General features: G+C 36.6%; 1 protein-coding gene across 1 annotated transcript in view; it reads left to right on the top strand.

Annotated features, from left to right (window-relative positions):
* LOC113235736 (protein alan shepard) overlaps positions 1-20,121 on the top strand; it is a 113,211-nt gene that overhangs the window by 80,334 nt on the left and 12,756 nt on the right. Inside the window, exon 2 of the mRNA XM_026471618.1 lies at positions 2,643-2,882. Coding sequence (XP_026327403.1) covers positions 2,748-2,882 — 135 coding nt within the window. The 5' untranslated portion in view covers positions 2,643-2,747. The remainder of the gene's footprint in view (positions 1-2,642; positions 2,883-20,121) is intronic.

Here is a 20,121-nt window from a genome sequence, read left to right as displayed (position 1 = left end):
CTAAGCGGATTGCCGGCTTATCGCCTTACAGCCATACTCACCTATTTTTTACAGTGGCAAAAAATAAATAGTCATAGGACGATATTTACCGAGAAAAAACGACAACAAAGCCCTGATCCCTCAGGCTTTCCTGGGCGGTTTTTCGAATTCCGTGACTCAAATAATTAAGTCCGAAGATGGGGGTCGCCGGGTAAAATTATACATTGTTATTGCCACTATAAATCTCATTTTCGGTGCACAAACTTGGTCGGAATAACAAGTACGTTAAACGAATTTCATATCACATCTCTGAAAAGTAGGGATTTGGGTAGAGCATTTGTCTTGGGTCGTGACCAAGTGACGCTCATAACTTGCCATTTGTCAACCAATCACTTACTAAAAATAAATTGTTTTTGCTCAAATTCATAAAACATAAACTGAGAAATCAATACCTACAAAGATCATTAACAAAGAACACGCGTATGACATTGACGATGTTATATATAATAAAGCGGAGTATATAACAGTGAAAATAAAACCCATGCTATACCTAGACTTAATGCGCAAAAGCGATAAAATAGTAAGTACCTACACCAGACGGACGCGAAAGTCGGCAGACGCGCTCGTCACGGTTCTCGGTCATCGGATGCCAATCTCTAGCAGTCATACATCTATGTCAGCATCGTGATGCAACCAGCTTCCATCTACCAACTCACAAGCTATTGAAGTGCGAATATCGAATTATTTACCTACCTGTTTTGCAGGGACTGCCTACACAGTAGTTGTCAGAATTCTGCTTATATAACACAGAGGATTTATATATAAGAGTCCTGTACATTAAAGGAGCAGTGTATTACACTATAAGCGGTAGCTACATCTACATAGTAGTAGGCGTAAGGTTACCTTTGATTATATCACAGACACACTTAAGTGTTTATGTACATACTTTACTTTATAGGATTCTCGGGCGATTAGTTACAACCACATGCTATAGGATATTAAGTCACTTTTGATTTTTTATTCAATAATAAATATAATATAAATAATCTCAGTACAGAGTACTAAAAAACCGACCTCAAAAATACGTGGAATTACATCTATTTGCCAAGTTTTTTGCCCGGATTCATCTCCTAGTTCGCCACTATACGGAACTTGACACAGGTATATATAATAAAAATCGGTTCTCACTACTCAAAGTATATTGAGAGAGGAAAACGCCTTGAAGTAGAGAATAGCAAAATCAACCATTAAAATAATTGCTCCTTGTAATAAAATGGCGCTATTTATAAATATTTGACGACGTCACATCCGGAGCTCTGATCCCAAAGTAAGTAACTTTTATTATGGAATTCGGAAACAACGACCTTACCACAAACGCCCAGACCCGGGACAATATAGTTTTCTACATTGACCCGGCCGAGAATCGAACCCGGGACCTCAGAGATGGCGACACCATGAAAACCGGTATGCAAGCCACTCGACTACGGATGTCGTCCAATCCTATTTTATTTGTTGTAAAAAACAAACCATTTACATGTTTGCAGGCAACACAGGTATCTCGTACAGTCTACCGCATTAGTTCGTTGCGAAGACTTTAAACTCAGACTTTGTAGTAGAAAACGAATAAACGAGGTACACATAAAAGGTTTTACGTTCACATCCACCGAATAGAGTTGAGTTAACACACCAGCGGGTAATTTGATACTGTCACAACTACGATGCGTGGAGTGCAGAGTGTCTAACTATATAAATGAGCACTTTAGTGAAAGTAGCCAACTCCGTGTGAAAGACACGAAAGTTTAATTTATCGTGGTCTCTGTAGTATTTACACCTCCACCAGCATATTTGAGATACTGCCGTAAAATTGTTTGCCTTTTAAATACGTAAATAGATATACATTAAATTAATTTCTATATTTAAACATTCTGTAACAAAAACGTGCGTGCATATTCTAGCTGAGATAGTAATTATAAACAAAAACTTTTTATAAAAATAAAAATGAGTGTCCCATATTATAAAATTATTGCGGACAATAGGATAATCGTATGGGGCCAACATTTTTATAAATTGTTTGTTATCATGAATACGATGACCAGCTGCAATTTATAGTTTTATCTTTTTGCTACAAGGTGCTTAACTATATGTCAACGGAGAGATACCTTCCCGTAGCAAGTGAACACTACTGTTTTATCACACTGAACGTAACGATAGTTCAAGTTGCTCCGATCTAAGTTCGTTCCTTTCGTTCAGCCATCTATAAAAGATAAAGTTTACATCAAATCTACCAAATTTAAATTTGGTTGTAGTACTTAGGTTAGGTTTCTTAGACCTTTTTAGATCGCTACGTATGTAAATACGTTTTTCATAATTGAACTTAAAAGGTTAAGAAATCTTACTTCATACTATGTACCTGTGTACTACCAGGAATTTGTAATTCCACCAGTGATATTAAATTGTGACTGTCCTTAACCCACTAGAACATGAATGAAATATTCGTATTTTCTTCTTTTTAAAAGTAAGAGATTTCTCTACCTACGCACTTGTATTTGTACTATGTAAACCACAGACATATCTAGATATATGTCTGTGATGTAAACCCTTCCTTTGCAGTTGAAACTTTGTACAATAAAATGCTGATTTGCTGTTTTTGTGATTGTTAACAGAGCGGCGGCGGGTGTCGTTCGTCTGTAGGCACGGGCGGAGGCCTGGGCGCAGTGACGGTCGCGAGCGCAGGCGCAGGCGCGGGCGCGGGCGCGTGCGCAGCGCGCATGGCGAGCGCGGGCGCGCAGTTCCGCGGCGGCGCGCAGCAGTGGGCCACGGCGTACGCGCCGCAGCCCTGCCGCTACCCGCCGCCGCAACCTCAGCCTTACGCGGCAGCTCCCAGCCCCTATACGCCGCATCAGGTACACTAACATCCTCTCTAAATGAACTGACCAAGCTAGACTTGCATTTGTGTTATTTATATATATATTAGAGATTATGTAATATGCGCGCCGTGTCTAAAATACCAATGTTAATACGGGTCGGTGGCTCTCGGTGACCTAATAAGCCAGAATGATACAAACGTTGACTCGGCTGAATACACGTTAGAACCACCTACTTCGCTGAAAACGTCTAAAGAATACAATAATTCAGAAGATGAGCGGCAGTAACGCTAAGCATACCAATCAAGAATCCTCCATTTAGAAAGGCTTTTGTTGAAGTCAACAGTCCATCGGTCGCCTCCGTTAACTGTCTTCGGAATAATAATATATCGCACGTTGACATCAATAGTATCACTAAACGAAAATCTTTGATTTTCAAACTTATTACAAACTTATTTTTTAAAATATTGAAGGTCCTTTCTCAAAAGTTGACATTTTCGTTTAGTGACGATATTGATTTCAGTGTGCGATATAGTGTTGCAAGTCCTAAAAGCTTTGATGGGTAATCGTTTAATCATCATTCGATTGCAAAGATTTATAGAAGCGTGGACATACGTTTTACAGCAGTTTTGACGAGAGCTGTGCAGTTTAGAGGCGTCAGTCGTCGCATAAACAGACTTCCATTCCGAACTGGCGCCGTCTCCGTATGGACTGTCTGTTTACGATCAGGATTTACGATCGCGAGTAGTTCCGTCCTCAGCGTTAACTTGCACTATGCAACGCAACATTTTGTTTTACGCATTATTTAAAGGCGCTTTATAAGACTTTACGAGCTTTAATGTACTCAAAATGTGATTTGTAAAGCTCAACAAATTTATAATTTTAATAATAAAAAATATTAAAACAATAAATTGTAGCTATAACATTCCACTTGTAAAAAAAACAATTTGTTTGTCGGATAATGTTACCCATAACGAAAAGCCTAAAATTATACCATAATATGTTTCGTGAAGAATAAAATCCATAAAAGGAGACCAAAAATAAAGATTAAGTAGTTATGTAATTCAAATAACAAATGCCTTATAGAACAAAAGCCTTTTACCTCCACACGACAAGAATAGGTGTATGAGTTGAAAACGAAGGAATAAAACTGAATTTTCCAAATGAAAATTGATTTGAAAAATTGCATGTTGAAATCGGTAGATACACCATTATCTATATATCTATATTTCATGACGCTATTCAAACTTATAATCAAGTTGAATGTCGCCACCATAATATCTTTTAAGACTGTACTTACTGGAAATAACACCTGTATATGAATCCCTACTACGACACTTACTCTAACAGCATTGAAAAAATGCAGAAGAAATTTACAAAATTTTTAATTTACAAATTTAACTACTCCATATGGAGTACTTACACCGTTGTGAAAAATTTCATCTGTTACCTTTATATCTGCGGAGAAATAAAGCTGATGCGTGTTTTCTGCTAAACATTTCACAGAATAAGACCGATTGTCCAGAGCTCCTCAGTAACTTAACATTATACTCAAGTTCCAGTTAAGACGTTTCGTAAGAATAATTTTCTTAATGTTCCATTTAGTCGTACTAATTTTAGAATTAATAGTTATCTACCAAGATCATTAACATCATTTAACCAACTAAATTATTACGGCCGCAACTTTTCTGTAACAGCAGCGTTAAGAATATAAAAACTATTATGACTAATAACCTCTTTTCCAGTGACTGATAAAACGAGTGTTGTGCTCTCATAGACGTGTTATTTAGTTATTTTCTTATGTGGCTTAAAATTGGCATATGATTAATCATACTTAAATCCATGTTGTAAAAGTAGCTGTAAGCTCCCCTTAGAAAATAAAATAAAATAGATCCAAACAAACTCCCTTATCACCAAGGCTAGCGATCATTTCCATTGCTAATAAAAACAATTAAAACATGATGGTATTCGCCTAATACAACGAGTTTTAAAAAAGGATGTAAAATAAATAGCTTATAATTGATGTGGAAGTATGAGAAGTAGGTCAGTTCAATATAAATTGGCCTTAAAATGAGTTCTAGCGTCGGTGGCGACGCGAGAGGTGCGGGGATGCATCTCGGATAATTAACCGCCAGCCAAGTCGACGCGTTGACATCACTCCATCAATTCTACTCGTTCACCATAGGAGTACGCAATTCTGGGACGGAAAATAATTTCTATACTAATCGAAGTATGTGATTCGATTTTAAATTTTTTATATTAGTTTTTCTCTGAGTAATTCCGCTAATTGCCTAAGGTTAAATTAGTAAACTGTTAAACAATTGGCTTTGCATACTCCCTTGTCCATTCTGTCTCTTGAAAAGTTGAAATCCTCGTTTGCACTTTGATGTTACGACATGAATCGATTTATGCGGTTGTATTAATAACAACAATAATAATAAAAGCTGTATTTCTTTCTTTAAGGATTGCATTTTTAGGGATAACAGCCACCTCCACCTATCTCTGTCTCTAGCGGCTCTACTCCATACTTTGTCTGCTATTTTAACCGTGTCATCGCACGGTCTTCCAGGCTTATGCTTTTCTTTTCATTTATTTAAGAAAATCAACAGCCTAATACAAGTAAAATGTACTTAGTGCTAATCAGTGTTAAGACCAATGACGGATTTTTTGGATTACACTTATAATTTTGTCGTAATAAACATATTGTCGTACGTCTATCCACGTATACCGTACGGTTTTAGCTCTCTGAATGTATCTGGCCCATTTCCACTTTAACTGAAGAACTTATAGCAACTTCATTCTTAGCTTTGGTCTTTTACTCATACCAGTTTGTGGATTGTACGTCAACAATACGTGATACTGCTGCCCACTGTTCTCCTCGGAGGAGAGGGTTTATGTTACGCTGACCCAGTGCACTTTGGGTACTTCACACGTTTTCCAAATTTCTTAAACCATTTGCGACATGAAGGTATCATCGTACTGTTCTGTTTCAGCGTTAGTTACAAGTATTGCTACTAATAATTCACAAAAAAGGTAAGTCAGTAGTTAAAGCCATAGATACGTGCCACCACAGGTATCACCATGTAACACGATTATTTTTTCTGGGTTATCAATATCGTTTTCTAATTGGTTCTTACATAAAAACATGAAAAAACTTTATCTCGCTGCAAAGCTTTGCTAATGTGGTTTAAACAAAGAAAGATTAAAATTTGCATACCATTAAGGAAATGTACATATTTTCGAATGTCTCTTTATTTAAAGACCAAAAGGAAATATTATATTTCAAATCAAAAGTGTATTTCAACCAAAATTCTACAAATTGTTAACAAAGAACCTAGAAACAACACTATGTATGTAAATATGTAAACTGTGACAGCCACAAAACCAAAGTTTCTCGGGGACAGCTACTCTTTTCTACATACTTGCTGCTCAATTAAACAGAAACCTGCTGTCAATACTGTCAAACCAGGCCCTGTACTCTCGTTCTTCGTCCGAAACAATTACTGTATAATCTCAGTACAGAGTACTAAAAAACCGACCTCAAAAGTACGTGAAATTACATCTACTTATTTGCCAAGTTTTTTTTTAAATCGGTTACCGGAAAGTGCGCAAACCCGGATTCAATCCCTAGTTCGCCACTATACGGAACTTGACACAGGAGATAATAAAAATCGGTTCTCACTGCTGAAAGTATATTGAGAGAAAAACGCCTTGAATTAGAGAATAGCAACATCAACCATTAAAATAATTGCTCCTTGTAATAAGATTTAGGCGCTATTTATAACAATGAATCTTCATGCGTGAACAGCCACTCTTAGAGGTGGATGATTTTCTTCAAAATTAAATGGGACCACTATGGAGGTACCCTCTTTCCAACAAAAAAAGAATCATGAAAATCGGTGCACAAATACCGGAGTTATCGCATAACATACATACAAAAAAAACATACAGGTGAATTGAGAACCTCCTCCTTTTTGGAAGTCGGTTAAAAATAAGTAATACTCGACCAAATCGAATGGAGCTTCATACTTGGTATTGTCTTTTGACTTGCTCGAGCCGAGTATTACTTATTTGACAGTAATTGTTTCGAACGGATATCGGCCAGAGAACGAGAATAGACCCCCCATAAACAGAACCTTTTTGAAAACTTGTGCATTTCAAAACAGTTGACCTCTGAAATGAAAATCAACCATTCTCTGGGCTACCACCACTCCGGAATTGTATTATCGTCTAAATCTATATATATATAAAGGGATTCTATTTCGTACTTGATGACGTCACCAGATTGAGTAAAAACTTCCAGTCCAGTTTCAAGCTTTATCTCCAAAAAAAGTATATCATATACTATACAAGGTGCCAAGTTAATTCTAACCGACGGCAGCGGTACTACACATACAAATGCAAAAAAAGTATAAAATTAAAAGTAACACTATTAGATAGATCCAGGCAGTCGTTCCCACAAGGACTCAACTCTTAGAAACTTATGGACAGTTCTGACGTTTCTAACACATAAATAAAATCCGGTTCAGGTAGTCACCATTCGAGGGAAAATCTTAACACCGCAATGCAGAAATTTAGTAAAAATTGTCAATGCCATTTAGCGGATTTTTAGAGTACTCTCTAACAAAAAAGTTGATTAGTAAAGTCTATGGTACAAAATAAAAAAACCAGTTTGTTACATATAGAATTTAATATGGATTCCACAGCCCCAAATTTAAACGGCAATGATAACCGCTAACATTGGCATCACTAGCGGGCTCGTTGGTTGATAATTAACGACCAACTTGGCGAATTGACGCGGCTTTATTAATTTATATTGCTCTGCAAACTAGCACTTGTATTCAATTACATTATTTTGAAATAGGGAATAATTTAATATTGTCAACAAGGTGAAAAGTTTCTGCAACGCAGTGTTAAGCGTTTCTGTGTGTGATGTGTAGAAACACATTTTGATTTTAACTCATAATTTAACGACGACCCTAATTTATGGGATCCATTAGTTAGGTTACTCAACCAAACTTTCAACGTACATCTTTGCATGGTTTGAAAAATGTATTTATTTATTTTCACAAAAATATTTCCATCTTTAGCAAATCGTTGTGCATTTCTTTATAATTATATTCGACTAGCTAAATTAACAAAACTACAAATTGACATAAATTACATTCCTGTGTTTCTTATAATATAATAATGTGTATGTATTTGTATAAAAAATTACGAAAAAAATTAAATATCTTCAATGTCTTTCACAGAGGAAACTTATACGTATGGCATGTATACTAAGCGTCTCACGGCTATGCCACATGGAGGGAAAGTACCTTAAATACCATAGACAAAGAATTTTACTGAAATAAAACTTCATTTTGATTTAATAACAATTCGAATAGCATTCAAAGATTTTTAAATAATCGCCTGTCTGAACTGGGATCGAGCCCACTAAATGTGAAAAAAGAAACACCTGTAATTTTTCTAAACTGATCGAAAACCTCAATAATAAGGATTGTTTTCTTCTAAATAACATAGCATCTTAAATAAAAGGAAGGCCATGAAATCAATATTTATTACCGTTATTTACGGTACTTTCCTTCCGTGGGGCTACCTGTATACTCGTACCTGTGATTCTCACATGTTACTTAAAACAGTTTCGATTGTGAGTCTGGTGTCCAGACTAGGATTAACCTGTGTTATAGAGCACCAGACTCTCACCCTTCCACTTCTAGAGCAGACGACGTAAGAAAAATAGGCGTAAAACAATAAGATGTACTTAATTACTTGAATAGATAAAGATTTTCAAAATAAAAGCAAAAATGAAAATTAACTGTTGTTAAATTTGCTTTAAATATTACAAGAAGATTGTTAGTATGTCATGTTGTAAGTGTGTGTGTGCCTTTGTCCGTATTTGTATGTATATACAATATATTTCATAAAAGGTCTCTTTTTTATTTTACTCAACAGTAATATAATTAATTTCACTCTAAGTACATTATAACCCCATTACGGAAACAATATTATGTGATTAATGAGTTCACGGAATGCGTACAAAGTGGCACCGAAATCATGATTTGCATGAAACTAGTTAATGGACAAGTTTTGCATCTAAATTATATTTCAACAACGATGTCCCTCAAACAGCGCGAAAATATACTGAACATTATTGAACCATTGAACACTTTGTTATGCAAAAACAAGCTAACGGGGAATACCGACAAAATGAACATAGGGAAGGTCGGAGTGAATGTGAATCATGAGTTATAAATAGGCTTAAATTACATCCAATTTGGAGATATGCGTTGGTTCCGTCCGCTGTTCATTGGCATTGTAGGGCAAACATGCGAAAAACGCGGTTTGTTGGAATAATCCTAGTTAATGTTTGCCAACCGCATGGAGCGCTAGCATTGTGTAGAAGGGTTGAATGGAACCCAACAAGGGTTATTGCGACTCCGTTATTTCAAGCCGAGAAGTTAGCAACGTCTGGAAATTATCAATAAACTATAATATGGTAACTTACGTTGCCATACTTACTTGGTTCTTGCCTTACATTAAGTGCTCTAACACTTAACGTAAGGCAAGAACCAAGAGCATAACCACGTAGATTCTAGTATTCCGTACATACACTCATACCTAAAATTTGAAAACAAAGGTTTTCCATCCGTATGCGTTCTACCCGTTTTGGCATACGGAGACGTGGACACTCGCCATACGACTGGTCCACCAGTTAAGAGTCGCTCAGCGAACTAAGGAACCAGATATGTTCGGAGTTTCCCTAAAGGATAAGATTTGAACGAAAGGATAAGGTCGTCGACATAGCTGGTAGAACAAGCAAGCGGAAGTGGCAGTGGGCTGGCCATATCGAAGAACCGATGGGGGGAAAAGAGTTCTTTAGTGAAGACCACGGCTCCTCAAACGTAGTGTAGGACGCCCGCTGGCCAGATACAGTGACGATCTGCGAAAGGCTGCTGGCTGTAGATGGATGCGACAAGCTGAGAACCGGCCGCTGATAATGTACAGTATACATTGAATACCTAATATTATAGGTTCAAAAGTCAAAATTTACACAATAGAGTAAAAACTCTAGATGTGCGTGTGACGACGACGACGCGAATGAAGTTCATAGGTTACGACGATGACTAGCACCTCAGACGTTTCCATCCAATTATGAACATTATATTCAAATTCTATCTACATGTACAAATAGCGCTCAGTGTGTACATATTGTCAAGATAACAGGATAGCGCCTCTCTTGCGGTAAGCGCAAACAGTTGCATGAAATTGAGAAGGGAATTGTGGTTTGCTGCGATCTAAATATGATTACACTAGTATTATACTCCAGTAAGTGTCTAAATTGTTGAATGCCTTCGACTTACATATTTAGAATTTTGTATATTATGTTCAATAAATTCACTTCGGTCCTTGGTTATATAGTAAAAAAATTAGGGTAACGTTTCTTTTCCTGTATCTAAATATATTCAGTCTCTCCGTTGCATGCTGGTTGTAGAGACAACTTCTGAATTTGTGACAGTATTTATCGGACACTAGACATCGAGTATCTTTCTATGGAGACCGAGTCCTTCGGTTTACGAGGCGGCGCCAACACAAACCAGATGTCGACGTACAAAGAGACTTCCCCTCCTCCACAGGAATCTCGTAAAAGGAATTTCTCGCGCCCTTATCGCTTTTTGAAATAAAATGTAGCGCCCCGGCATCGTACGTGTTTTATTACAAGTCTCCTCGAGGATTTATCTCATGGTCGCCGATGCTGAACTCGTTTTTACAACGAGTAACATTTTAAGAATTCCGTTTATGCAATTTGTTTCGCTCTCCATCGCTTTTTCTCTTTTGCGAACAATTTGCCTTAGAGACGATACTTTTTCTTGTAAGAAATGTATGTAATAGTCCCATTTCAATAAGAATTTAAAACAAAATAACTTTAAAGGTCACGTTGATTTATTGTCAATATATTTTATTACCCTCATGCGCTTTTATTACATTCACTCCATCATTTGAGAATTAGTCACACCATATAATTTAAATGTCTTCAACTGGTGGAGTAATGCTGAGTTGAATGTTCAAAGCTATCAATTTTAAAATGTTTGTTTTGTTTGGTTTTTGTGAGGCGTGCTCGTTTCCAGGCTCAACTCGGCAGTGCTGTTCTAAATCAAAATAAACAATAATACTTATACTAGGTATATTTATTTCCACTGCCAATGCTCTTAACTGACTCCAGAGAAGTATGTTCTTTGTCAAGCGGCAGGAATGTATCTTAAATTAGAAAATTATGCCTATCCAATTCGGCGACAGCCGTTAGATTGGGCTGAGCAGTCGCCGGTAGTTTACACGTAGCTATATCCACGACCCGTTGATTAATGACAAGAATATGTCAGCTGTCAGGGCTGTCACAACTCCACAGTTCGTTAGATACATCGTGCCCTCCCAGAGTGCGCCAGCCCTAAATAGAGGTAACTTTTTTGGGCAAAAGGGACAACGTTTTTTATAGAGCGAAGGATAAGTATATCTCTAATTCACTACCCTGTTACGTCAAAGAAACCAGAGATGTTGTGATCTCAAAATATTTCCCTTTTATGTGCGCGCGCGAAAGTTCCACGATGGCGTGAAGGCATAAAACATTAAGGCTTATTGCATAATTGCATATTCATTCAATCATTTCTTCCGCGGCACACATTAGAAGCGTCTAGCGCACCCACTTAACCCTCCTGGCGGTTCATTTTCACACGAATACCACACACTTAAAAGATATATGCTGATATATTTAAATATATGCTGGGAGGAAAAATTTTTGTAAATGAAATCACCACATTTATTTTGGAAGGTTTCGCTTTAGCCGTATCACGTTTAGAAGATCCTTTTTCAACGTCCACCAGAGTAATAAGGGTCCCTAGTACGTATGTGTTTGTACGAGAGGTAATTCGTTTTCATTCATAATCGACCGGTCCCTATTAGGCTCATATAATCTTGATACCGTATATCTTTCATAGCTGTTTAAAGCGTATCTTTGTATGGCCGTCACCTATGCATATGCTTACTTCTCATGATTAGGTCGGGGGCCTAGTAAGTTTCATCTGCTCATATTGACTTAGTGAGCATAATAGTTTATTTTAGTACAATGAGGCAAGCGGCCCACATGTGCGTCCCTCCAAAGTCGGGGTGAAAGTATAAATAAACAAGGCTTGCTGATATCTGTCATCCGAAGAATTAGATTTATTTCGGCTCTGGCGGAAGGTGAAGGACCCTAGCCCTCATGCCTCGGCTAATGTTTTTTGAGAATATTTCACGCGGTGTTTATTGTATGTGACGACATACTCTATAACTTCTTCTAAAGTTTTTTTTAAAGGTAGTTAAATTAATAGCAAGGGGTGCAGTGATGATATGAAATATTTAATCTTTTTTTACGACCTAAACGGATTAACATCTGTTTCTATTCATTGTTTTAAGTTACGCAGAGTTACCTACGGCAACTTATGATAAAAAAACAAAACTCCTAATTTTTATGAAACGCATCAAATGTAGTAAACAGTGGATAGAGTTCGAACGCTCAGAAAAAAAAGGTTTTTTGTACTTTGAGCGGGTGTTTTTTTTGTTGAATTATGTTAATGCGGGAGTGACGCGGGCCGGTCGGCTACCGATATTTAAATTCGCCCGAGCACTGTTGAACGATTTTTTTCCGGTCCCGCTTGACCCAGCCTATTTATGAGAAAGTGAAAACAGAGGGTGGCAATATTTTCTCTCGTAATTTGTTTTTTGACTCTGGGAAAAGCTGAAATTGCCGTGTTGTTCGGAGCGATAAGCTCGTGTAACTTATTACAGACGACAGACACCCTTAAGGCATTTATTCTGGTTTTCTTGATATCATTCTAATTGTGAACATTTTTCTTCTCACGGCTTCTATTTATTTATAGTTCTATTCGCAAGGGAATTTTCAAACTTTTTTACCTCCTTCTTCTTCTTACCTTTATTACCTCTATACACATATACAATATATAACATATAGAATACTAAATAATAACATACTAACAACCTCACAGGACTTGAGGTATATTACTAACATCGTGAATAATAAACTTTTGTTCCATGAGTTTTTACAAAACGTAATAAATTTTCCAATAATGGACTTTTTAGTTTTTATTGTACTATTTTACACAATTCTGGCACTTTTTAGATCAACATTTTGTAGGAAGGTAGTAATTTAAACGTACAAGCGTTCCTCTTCGACGACGCCCCTTCTCCTATGTCTTGCATACTACGGACTAGTATCTACGCGCTTTCTTTTGTTACCGCACAGAGTTATCACCAATAACAGCGATCTTTTTAATATCTTTATTTTGCACGAAAGTAAAATCTGATAAATTCTAAAGTCATAGAACAAAAATTGTTGTTCGTGATATTAGTAATATAGTCCTATGAGGTTTTTAGCATTTTACAAATAATCCTGTATACAGTAGACAGAGAATTTGGACCGACATCTGCTATTTTCTTGACACACCTATCGTTTTCTCTTTCCACATAGATGCCCTTAAAAGTTGACGTTTCGTACAGTTGACGTATTTAGCGAACTGAAGACTTTCCTTGCAGACAACTTCATCTAATTATAGCGTCTTTATAGGATCCACTCGCTGCTATATAGCGTATTTTAATTTAACTAACTTGAAAGCGAAACGGTTTCTATCAGTTAATTGCACAGTCAAATTATTCATTGAACTCACAAAACGAAGGCGGCCATTCTGTTCCTTAGTATTGTAACTGAATAGACAGATTTAAGGAATGTAATCCTTCTATACAGTCTAAGTAATTATTTTATCGTGTAACAAGTGACAATCAAGTCTGTTATAGGGCCGGTAACAATTAGCAATCAGCAGGAAGAAAGAAGCCTGAATGCGATAGGTAATTAATTTTGTCCGTCCATTAGAGCTGCCCGCCCGAATTCTCGGCCCAATTATCTTGTATCAATCAAATTAATTCTCCCACTCGTCTCGCTATCTTTCACAGAAATTCTAGCTATATTACAAAATGATGCGTTATTCATTCTATTCACAAAAGGTTTTAAATTTAAAACGACTCATACTCTTGTTTTTATTTACATTTGTTCGTCTCTTACAAAATTGATATTATTTTTCGATCGAACGTACAACACAAATTTTATATTCATTCAAATATTATCTCTAATCATTTCTCGTTATCGGTTTTACATAAAATACTCAGTAACCTATTTGGCCGTCGCTCTATCCTTAAGCTAGTCTCGGCTCAATATAAATCCTAATAGTCGGCAACATGAAAACCAGTAATCAAGTGTATGGCACGGAGTAATTTGCTAAAACATACTAAAGTATCCTCTATCCGCATTGAAGACTGGCTGAATACCGCGATTCAGAGATTGAATCGCGATAAAACAAATGGATCGGACAATTTAAATAGATTGAATGGATTTATGTTTCATTTCGTGAGATTTACCATAGCAGACAAATTCGATTGTAACTGGCTCGACACATTGTCACGTACCATTTTATTACGTCGCGCACATAGCTGTATAAATTATACGGCGAATATTGGGAATTAAGTTTTAATTAATTTGGGGGCTCTAGTGTCAATGAACGCGCGATGCCAAGCTATGGAAAAACGACTCTACATCCGTATAAGATCGATAAACAAACCTATTTGCCGTGTAAAATGTTTATATATCTTTTGCAATCAAACAAAAGACCCAACATTGAAACAATAAATAGGTTTAACCTAATAAAAACGAACTCTCGTGTAGATTGGAAGACGGAAATAAGAAGGCAAAAATAGCAACATATCCCTAAAGATAACTTTTAGACGTGGATATTTGGATTGGAAATTGAATAACTGCGAACGAAAATTACATCCGGATTGCTGACTCGGTCTACTGATCAGAGTCATCACGAATGCATAGTAAAAACTTTGTGTTATTTACGGCGGTTAGAGTGATCGCCGACCATGTGACGTGTGCCGCCGCACGCACGCGCTCCGCTATCGAGCCGGGACCAACTGTTGAGTGTTGAGTGCCACCTTCCCCCCTACACCATGCTCTCCACCCTTCGACCCTCGAGTGACGTCATCCGACCGTCATACCCTCTGGTTGTGTGCGTAATCGCGTTACTATAGTGCATCTATTTCATTGTGGTGATTAAACGTAACTACGTAGCAGGATTTACCGTGATTCGATTTTAGTTCCAAGTACCCAATCAACTATCACCAATGTGCGTATTCCGTAAACGTGTTAGTAACGGAAATTGTTTGGAGAGTAAAGTTAGATTGACAAGATAGTTACGCGAACGCAATGCCGATGTATTTACGATTGCATTATATATTATTGTAGATCGTTTAGTTCTAAATGATGTTACTGCTGATTGTCAGTGCATTGTTTAAAAACAATACAATAACCATGTTCCTGACAACCACAATCACTTTAAACTAGGGAATTCCCAGTACTTTACCAGAGCAACGAAATTCACTCAGGGGCACCTCCAGAACATACAGAACAGAACCTATTCAGAACAGTTATTTTCCCAAATTGGTTCTCTCGGGAATCGAACCGAAAGACCTTCTCATCCAGCGTCCACCGTGTCAACCATTGGGCCACCGAGGTCGTCAATAATAAAGCACAAACAATCAACTTAAATCAATTGTCTAACGTCCTCTGTGTGTAACGATCCTGTGGGCGCTGGATGAGAAGTATTTCAATTCCATTGCTCTGGTACTCGTAGTAAAGGGAATTTCCTAATTTGAGACCAGGATATTAGTGTGGTCTAAAAACAAACTTCTTCTAGGTTCTACTCGACACAAACCCAAAAACACGGTAAAAGTTTATAAAGAACTAGCCAATTTCAGTCGGTTACATTTTTATTTTTTATGATACCAAGTGATGGAACGAACAAGTTCTGGTTGTAAGCGACATGCCTGTCCCAGTTGCAGTGCCATTCAGAGCTTTATAGACGAAGATCTGAGGGACACTGCCACTGCGTCCGTCACTCTGATACATAAGTTGACAAGTTCCAAGTGCCTGTAATTTCACTAGCACCCTTACCTTTCAAACCGAAACGCAGTAATACTCACACTACTGCTAGGCGGCGGAAATAGGTAAGATGGTAGTACTTCTCTGGACGAACTCTTTCACAAGGAGCTCTACTGCTACTAATTATCTTACTGCTAATAATTAATTATTCTTCATAACTATGAGTACATAGAATAATTTGCATTTTTTGTTCCAGTTTTTATGAATGAAATCCAGTTTTTTATGAAAAAAAGAAAGAAATGCTCTGAGTGACAATACAACTGTTATGGACAGGCATGTCGCTTACTATCAGGCGAACGACTCTGGGTATCATAAAGAAATAATAATAATTCGGTGGCTTAACTACCATGATTGTAAATCTAAATTGTACGTTACTGTATTACAAAACTTGTTAGAAGGATAGTGAATGGTATCCCTTACATTACCATTTACGTTATATCTATGGTTTAAGAAACTCTATGACTTTAAAACATCACTTTCGCTATTCCACTTCCTCTGACGCTCTGCTTCATTCGACACTTTACGTAGGTTTATAGTTTAAATATTTTATTGTGCGATCGATTTAAGATACTATTGAACGACTATATTTGGTGAACGTTTACTGTAACAAATTATAATGTATAAATTAAGCATCAAGACGCTGATTATGATTTAGTTTCACTCACATTATCCTAAGCACGCGCACTATTAATTACTTTCACAATGCCTGGCTTCAACGTTATAGCGGACTGTAACAATGGGTTCGGGTGGGTGCTATCAAAATGTTTGCAAGACCAAAGTAAATGGTACTTACAGGTTATTAAATAATCTCAGTACAGAGTACTAAAAAAACCGACCTCAAAAGTACGTGGAATTACGTCTATTTGCTAAGTTTCATTGAAATATCCCCTAGTTCCCCACTATACAGGACTTGATACTGGAGATAATAAAAATAGTTTCTCACTACGACATTACGCAAAGTATTTCGAGAGAAAAACGCCTTGAATTAGAGAAATAGCAAAATCAACTAAATAATTGCTAAAAGTAATTGCTCCTAAATTAAAGTTAGGCGCTATTTATAAAAATGACTCTTCATGCGTGAACAGCCACCCTTTGAGGTGGATGATTTTCTTCAAAATGAAATGGGACCACTATGGAAATACCCCCTTTCCAACAAAAAAAGAATCATGAAAATCGGTTCACAAATACCGGAGTTATCGCGTAACATACATACAAAAAAAAAGAACATACAGTCGAATTGAGAACCTCCTCCTTTTTTGAAGTCGTTAAAAACAACGAACCGCTATCAACTAAAACAGAAACAATACCAAAGAAAAGGCACCAAAAACAGTCACATTTAGATTTAGAATTTAAATATAAAACTAAATTTAAAAAGACTATATAAAATAATATATAGTCAAATAAAACAGGTACTAAAAGATTTGTAGCGACTGCTATGATTCGCTTCAAACATATTTACAGAAACTAACCTAAACAAAATAGATCGTCACACGTAAAACTCTTAACTCATTATACAATAGTCAGTTTCATTATATAAAATTACGATAAAAGATATGATTGTGGAGCGTTGCGAGATTGAAAATGATTACGAGCCTTCCGGGCCCGTCGGTATAAAGATATTATAATGCTCTTGAAACTGTCTGAGAGCCCTTGTCTGGGATCGTGCTACTTCCTCGTTCCCTTTGCTACCATTCACAGCATACTTTCAAATTCACACCTAGAATCGAGATAACCACATTTGTACACATAGTCCCCCATTTTGTGGAAACTGGGAAACAGAGTTGACACTTAATTTACTGTGAATTGTTTTCTACCGCTAGTAAAGGCTATGAAGATATAAAAGTCCTTAATACGAATATGAATTTTTTTTTTTCTGCTCCCGTATTTTAATCTGTTAATTATAATTTCCTAAACCATATTACAAAAGGCGCTCTTTTTAGTGCTGAACCAAAATTGTATTGTCTATAGTACTCGCTAGTGAACTGAAAAATTTTACAAAACTATAATGAGTTCAAAAAAAGAACGTCGTGTTTTTGCTAATTAATAGTGTCCTTGAACGCGACACGGTGTTCCTAAACAGTATAACGTCACTAAATGTATTTATGAAATTATTAAAATCAAATTTATTAAATAATATCTCAAAATATTACATAACAAGTACAAAGGCGTAACCGTTTGGTAGATAATAACTATTTAAAAATAATAAATAACAAATACGACGCTACTCAAAAGTTCTACTGATTCCTGATTAGTTAAAAAATAAGCAGTACTTGGCCAATCACGGACACTTCTTTTATATCGTTTTGGTTTTTTGTTTCGTAGCGTTTGTTTGGCTTTCGTTTGAGTTTGTTGCCGTGAATTGTTAACAATAATCATTAAATATTGTTTGTGTCATAATTATTATTAGGTAATTATAACAAACTAGTGGAGTAATTCCACAAATAATAATTGTATATCAATTAAATACAAATTTAATTGGTTGTGTTTCATTATTTTAATTATCTCGTAGAAAAAGTATTGTCATTTCAAAAGTATTGTTATCATTACAACCCTCATGCAACGATTGCTTGAAATACTATTTCAAATCTTGTTTCTTCAATACATTTTCTAATAAAAGAAATTAAGTAACATATCTTGATAACAAACAAAACAGGAAATCCAATTAAAGTTCTGGTTTTCAAGAAAATTCAACTTCAACTTGGAAATTCGCAAACTGAGCCTCAGATATGTGAAAGAAAATTTTACTTTAAGTTTACCATAGCTCAGGCTTAGCTCGGATAAACAATGGGGATTCTGAAGTGAGCTCACTAATGCCCAGTCAGATTTTTGTCTATATAAGAAACTGGCATTCTGAGCTGTATCTACCAGCACCATATCCGTCCTGCTGCCGAGCACAGGTGCCCTCGGTTCGGTATCGGTGAGATAGTACAAAATTGTTGTCCGCCACTCTATCCCAATTCGGATTGGGGACATCGCATTTCTTCGAAATGATTTATAAGCCTATTCTCTCATGTTGATCTTTTCACGATGTTTACTTCAAAAGCAAATAATTAGATAACTAAACATGTTTCGGAAAGACTCGGTTGTGTAGAAAACACATTTTATTGCGTTTTCATTAAAAACCGTCTGATTTTGCTTATTTTCAAAGAATACTAGGCCTAAAAGGTAAGGGTCAATGAAATTTACTACATAACATATTTCTAGATTTGTTTCGTTTGGATTACTATTGGGTTTTTAATATTTATTATTTATAAATATAAATTTTGTATTTTAATAAAACACAATAATTTAAATGTCGAGCTGAAATTTATTAAATAGGGAGGGTACTTACTGTACGTGCACCCAGGGCAGCTCACCCGAGGCACTAGCCTCTCGAAGTCAAGTGACAGAGGTCTGTGACAACCCTGTATACTTCCTGATCTGGGGTCAGAACCTGAACTTCTAAGGTTCCTGTGCGCGCACAGGTTATAGTGCTCTTTTCGTATACCCTCAGGGTCGGTAGGGAGGGTCCCTAGAATCAAAACTAATGTAGAAAGATATGGAATAAATACGATGTCTCCATTATTATGTTTTATTGAAATACAAAATTGTTGTGTCCTTATTGGACCCTACAAGTAACTGTGATTTATTACATATAAGGCTATTGTTTAAAATATCAGCTAATGTATGTCAATATTAAATTGACAAATGAAAGCACTTTGGGGTATCAAAGCTAATCGTTAACCACACCACACTAGGTTTGAAGTTGGGTTCAAATTATTCGCCCAAATGTGGGAGCGAATAATTTAAAGCTTCTTACACGTGCTAATAGTGCCAACGCACTAAACTCGAGGTCTCAGGACTTGACAAATGACGATTACGACGAAAACGACCTCAGAATGGTAATGAAAGTGATATAGGACTAAATTCGACTGAGAAACCACCTCATTTGAATACATGACAACGCACCCGACATCTCATTTCAGTGAGGAAATAAAATTCCTCTTTCTATAATAACGCCCACCCCAATGAACATTTCAAGAAAAGTTAAAATACGATTTTTAGAGAAAGAAAAATACAGCTGAAGATAAGAGCGATTACACACGACGACTTCTAGCAGCGCTGCAATCGTAATGCAGTCGCTAATCGTCTGCCTTTACACACACTTTAAGAAGCGATGCAAACGCGATGCAGTCGCCCGTTTGCATCGCTGCAATCGCCTATAAATACCAAGTAAAGCGAAGTAATCGCGCG

Source organism: Hyposmocoma kahamanoa, unplaced genomic scaffold, assembly GCF_003589595.1.
Source record: "Hyposmocoma kahamanoa isolate Upper Pololo Valley unplaced genomic scaffold, ASM358959v1 88, whole genome shotgun sequence".
NCBI lineage: Eukaryota > Metazoa > Arthropoda > Insecta > Lepidoptera > Cosmopterigidae > Hyposmocoma > Hyposmocoma kahamanoa.
Note: the sequence above shows the minus strand (reverse complement) of the source record. Positions and strands in the feature narration are given on the sequence as shown.